General features: G+C 44.7%; 2 protein-coding genes across 2 annotated transcripts in view; one reads left to right on the top strand and one right to left on the bottom strand.

Moving 5' to 3' along the window:
• syngr3a (synaptogyrin 3a) overlaps positions 1 to 5,550 on the top strand; it is a 136,877-nt gene that overhangs the window by 50,534 nt on the left and 80,793 nt on the right. The gene's annotated exons all lie outside the window — the stretch shown is intronic.
• Positions 1 to 5,550, bottom strand: part of myo15aa (myosin XVAa) — a 48,955-nt gene that overhangs the window by 18,767 nt on the left and 24,638 nt on the right. The window contains exons 28-33 of the mRNA XM_050070341.1: positions 4,747 to 4,937; positions 4,286 to 4,358; positions 3,947 to 4,138; positions 3,709 to 3,821; positions 3,509 to 3,603; positions 560 to 695 (exon numbers count right to left, since the gene is read on the bottom strand). Of these exons, the coding sequence (XP_049926298.1) occupies positions 560 to 695; positions 3,509 to 3,603; positions 3,709 to 3,821; positions 3,947 to 4,138; positions 4,286 to 4,358; positions 4,747 to 4,937 (800 nt within the window). The remainder of the gene's footprint in view (positions 1 to 559; positions 696 to 3,508; positions 3,604 to 3,708; positions 3,822 to 3,946; positions 4,139 to 4,285; positions 4,359 to 4,746; positions 4,938 to 5,550) is intronic.

Raw genomic sequence — 5,550 nt, 5'->3', positions numbered from 1 at the left:
CAGCTAACAGCGTCCCTACGCCACTACGTCGCCCCGGTCAAAATGGTCGCGCAACGATTACATCACATCCAGAGCCCGGTAACTTTACAGGAACCTTCCTCCTACTCCGCTCTCTCAGTGGAGACACAGCGGTTGAGAGGGCCGAGGAAGAGGACGTTCCTGTAGTAGTTCCTCCCCCCTAATAGTACCAGGAACTTCTTCAGTGGAAACGGGCCTATAGTTCAAGCAGGATACGACTGTAGCACAAAAGGAGAAGACATTTTAAAAATGCTGCAGTGGACGCTGAGGATTTAGAACCAACTTAGAGTAAGCTGAATTATTGATGTCAGTGGAGAGAGAAAGACTAAGAGAGGCTTTAGCAGCAGGACCAAAGAAGCACTTGAAATTAAGGACAAAAAAATTAAATGAGTAAGAAAACAGTTGGGTCTCTGATAAGATGCAGTTGTACAAAAAGGAAAGACACAAAACTAAAAACAAATTTAAAGAAAAACTAATGGACAATCTGCACTAACATTAGCTGAACTAACAGGAAACACACACCCTAACTTCAGTGTTTTACCTCCGGGATGTATTCCTGGTGGATACGGCCGACTGGGGGCCGTGTGATTCTCCCCCTCTCCTCTTCCTCCTCCCGTGATGCCGATACCTCCTCCTCCCTTCATCCTCGCTGACAAACTTCCAGTCTTTTCCATGTCCTGGTGGCCAGAGAGAAGCAGGCGACAGAGATGCAGCAGATATAAGCAGATGGTTGGAGATGTTGAGAAAGTGGAGTTTGAGAGACATTAAGGGTTAGAAATGTTCGTCAAAGGAGAGACTAAAGGGAACAAGATGGAGGGAGTGTGTTGTAGTGGTTGATTCAGACCCTCTGTGAGTGAGTCAGTGGAGCTGGAGGAACTGAATACTCTGCAGGAAGTACCGTACACACTGGAGGAGACGCTCTAGCTCATACTAAAGTCACAGAGACTGAAAAAGGTAGTGTGAGTCTACAACTTAATTTCTGCAACATAATAAACCCCACTGTGTCAACACAACAAAAACAAATCGCTGTGTCTGAGAGTAAAGGCAAAAGAAGAACACACTGTTTGATCGACAGCTGATATTGAAACCGAACACTTACTACAAGGGATCAAAGGACACTATTCTCACAGTGGATGCTAAGGAAACACAAATTCTGGCTGACAAAGCGTCCACCCCTAAACGTACCTGCACCGACCCACTTCCTTCCTGCTTCCTCCAAACAACGCAGCCTTTTCCCTTTTTTAGTTTTACCAAACACACAGAATGTGTAGCTGCTAACAGACCAGTATTCCCCACGGAGCCGTTCATGTGTGCTGCCTGCTGTTGCGGTCAAATACGGTAGGTCACTCAGTAACCTAATCACCCCTCCTGTCTGCTCCATTCATACACAAACAGAAGCAGTGGATCACATGTTCCATCCGTCCATCAACACTCCACCTCCATTCACACTCAGATGCCAGATCAGGTGGACGGAGCATGACGTGACAGTTTTTTTTACGCATTTTCATAGCGGCATCTAAAAAGAATTCCCTTTATGTACTAATTGGTTTGTTTTCTGCAGCTTCTGCTAAATTAGTAACAGTTTTGAAGTCAGAAATTCACTGATGACTCTCAGTCAAATCAAACAGACCTATAAAGTCCCTTGTGTTTCAATCTATACACCACTTTGCCACAATCATGCCTAAACCCTTGCACTGCTGGACAGCACATTTGCTATACAGGGTCTAAAAGGGCTCAAGTGTATAAAGGACTTCTATTCAGACATAAAGTTTGCCTCCTTTGGTGAACTAAGTCTAAAGAACAATGTACGTCACTTGTGAGAAGTGGAGGAAGTTGAAATTTGTAAATTCTTTTAAAGGTGCAGACACACCAAACCGACATCAAAGAACTAGCGGCAACGAAAGCCAACTGTTGCGTTGTCTACGTCGCCTCATGTCGCCCTGTGTCAGCTGCATTTGAACACACTACACGGACTACATCCGACGGCCAAGTGGCACGTACGTTCTGCGCCTGCGTGAGAGAGAGCGGAGTGACAGAGTGGTACATCCTGACAGATGAGGGGTTTCCTATCTGTGCAGCTGAGCACCGAGCTCCCTCCGTCATACTGCGCTAGCCGCTCCCAGCTAGCCCCGGCTCTCCCTTTGGATTCAAACGGAGGGCCGGGGGTAGCTGGGAAGCTAGCGGAGGCTAACTGGCTGTGCTTCCCAGCTAGCTCCAGTTTCTTATTCAGGTTAAAGTGTGAAGAAGCAGCGGGTCTGTCGGGCAGCTGAGTGAAGTGGAGCCTAAGGAGGAAGCACCGGTTAGCCCCGGTTTCACTAGTAAGGCAGATTCACTCGCTACAGGGGCGAGGGAATAAAACCTAAACAGCCAATCAGAGTGATCTCTTTCACCGACTAGCTCCGCCGCCGATTCAACGTGCTCAATCGGCCGAAAAGCCGCCAACACCGCCGAAGCCGAAGGGCCGACGGTGCGGGACACACCGCAAAAACTAGACCGACAGACGCTCACTGACGGCCCGACTTTGGTCGACGGCCGACCGTTGGCTTGGTGTGTCAGGGCCTTAAGGGGCTGACAACTGTAGGTGTTCAATAAACAGTAGACACAGGTTAACCCAGCTCAAAGGGATTCATCGTTTTTATTATTCTAAGTCATGCTACAAACTGCCCACTAATCTATCTATCTCTATCTTTTTTCTTCTTTTCTGGAAGCACTCTTCTGACAGGGACTTGGCTTTTTTTTGGTGTTCGAAGGACTCTTAGAAAGACAGCTCTTTGGATGGGCATGGTGCTGGCCAAAAAAATAATTTTACAAGACTGGAAGACTATCATCATAGCTATCATACTTAAGAAACTGGCTGCATGAACTTGTTACGGTTATTCACGTGGAAAAACTGTGATTTATCATCCAAAATGTGAATATAAATGGGAAGAATCTTGGGGTTCACTTTTGCAATATCAGGATTCAACGAGCACATCTGGATGAGGACTGCATCTGGATATACATACTAACTGGATGTTTTCCCTTTATCCTTTATGGTTTTCTTGTTCCTGCGTACTCAGTTCAATTCAATTTTATTTATAAAGCCCAATATCACAATCAAAATTTGCCTCAGAGGGCTTTACAGCATACTACATCCCTCTGTCCTTGGACCCTCACAGTGGATAAGGAAAAAGTCCCCCCAAAAAAATATAGTCTAATACACTATTGTCAATAAAAATAATATTTAAAAAAATGTTTGTTTTCCACTTAATTGACGAATTGATCAGCCGAAAAAATGTCATAAAAGTGTGAAAAATGCATATCAAATGTCACCAGAGCCAACGACAATGTGAACCACAACAAAGGTAAGTAAATTCAGTCCATACGCCTGCAATGTTTTACAGTGTATTTGAAGGTTAGACTATTAACTAATTAATAACACAGCACTAATATACTTCCCAAGCAGGAGTAAGAGTGTAGTTAGGATGTGTGGTGTCTCGTCAGTACTCACCATGCTGCTGTCTGACAGCACAGGGTCAAACAGGCTGTCCAGGTAGCGGTCCATTCCTCTCTGAGTCTGACCGTCACTGAATGCATCCGACTCTACTGGACACACACAGATAGCAGAGCAGCTGTTAACATGACTGTCACACTGCAGTGCTTTTAATAATCAGAAACCATGTGTGTGTGTGTGTGTGTGTGTGTGTGTACCGTGGCTGAAGTAACCGTCAGAGTCAGGCAAACTGTATGCTGGTCTGCTGTTACGGAGAAGAAAGGCAGAAGGAAGCTCCTCATCTGACTCAAAGCCACTGCCAAACAGAGCACTGACAGGAGAGGAGAGGAGAGGAGAGGAAAATTGAGAAGAGTTTAATAATGTTTTTGGCATATTTATCTCCATTTCCATTATCTGTACATGCATGTAGTATCTGTGAGTGTTTTGTGTACTGACAGGCTGGCGTTAGCTCGGACTCTGGCAGGGTCGTCAGTGCTGATGATGAAGTAACTCTTCTGCTTTGGGAAGTCTGGTGGAAGTTCCAGGTCTGCAATCAGGTCCATGACATAGTCGTGACCCGCTAACTCCACCCACTGGCCGTGCTCCTTCATCAGAATCGAGCTCCCCCTCCACCAGTCGGACACTCCCCTGCAAGATCACACGCTTCAAATACTCACCTGTACCTGATCATACTGCACTCAAAGCATGTGTACTGTGGTGAAATACATTTTTATAAAGTTTGCAAATACAAATGAGACATATAGGTTTGAGCTGGAAGACTAAGGAAAACCCCACCTGTGGCGCAGTATGTCTCCTGCTAAATCTTCTCCACTGGTCCAGGAATGGACCGGACACAGGAACGATCCTCCTGCAGAGACAACAAATGAAGAACACTGTGTAAAAATGAAATAAATTGCACGATTCACAGATGGAGAGCCCTGTAGCTCATCACCTGATCCTGACTGGCAATGAATTATCAATGATCGAGGGCTGTAACTGATCCCACTCTATATAAATGATGCCAACAGTCTCTGCCACGCACTTCTTGTTTTTCTTTGAGGTGTGTAATCAGTTAATCTGTAGGTGAGAAAAACTACTCACATGACATTACTTATTTTTAACTTATTCTATTTTATTTCGTTGTCCAACTGAATGTAAAGAGGAAAATCTTAAATTGAAGCTGCTGCCTCTGATCTGTTTGTAGCATTCTGGCATCATATGTAATGTAAAAAAGAAAAAGACAAGATGTGTCTTACCATCAAAACTATGCACGTGCAGCACCATGTTAGCCTTCTTCCTGTTGGCCGTCCACTCCAGTAGTGACAGCGGATAGGTCCGTGCGGTCTCGGGGGTGGGGCCTGAACCTAGTTGTGACTTCTGATTGGCCTGGATGAGTCTGTGTTGCAGCAACGCCTGGCAACCAGCAGGGGCGTGGTCAGATACAAACCTGATGAGGAAAAGGGGCACCCGAGGTTATACTTTTTATTTATCGAAAGAAAACCGGCACGCTAATTAAATGTACCAAGCACTGTAATGGATTGTGATAAATTTCATTCATTGTCAGATTTTTTCCCATAATGGAGGTTTAAAGGTAAAAATAAGAAAAAGTTACAGAGTGACAAAGTTGAGGAGGTGTCCTTAAGTTTGATTTTTGTGCCATATGCCACTACATGACTTTTAAAAATGGGTTTTCACTCTTACCTTAAAATTATTCCAGTAAATACTACAATTGTTTTTCTTTTGGGTTATTTGTTTCTTTAATTTACATGTACATTCACCGCCCACTTTATTAAGTACACCTTGCTAGTATCAGTTGCCTTCAGAGCTGCCTTAATTCTTGGTGTCATAGATCCAACAAGGTGCTGGAAACATTCCTCAGGGATTTTGGTCCATATTGACATGATGACATCACACAGTTGCTGCAGATTTGTCGGCTGCACATCCATGATGAGAATCTCCCGTTCCACCACATCCCAAAGGTGCTCTATTGGACTGAGATCTGGTGACTGTGGAGGCCATTGGAGTACAGTGAACTCATTGTCATGTTCAAGAACCCAGTT

This window comes from Epinephelus moara, chromosome 18 (genome assembly GCF_006386435.1).
Source record: "Epinephelus moara isolate mb chromosome 18, YSFRI_EMoa_1.0, whole genome shotgun sequence".
NCBI lineage: Eukaryota > Metazoa > Chordata > Actinopteri > Perciformes > Serranidae > Epinephelus > Epinephelus moara.
The sequence above is the reverse complement of the archived record's forward strand: the minus strand, read 5'-3'. Positions and strand labels throughout refer to the sequence as shown.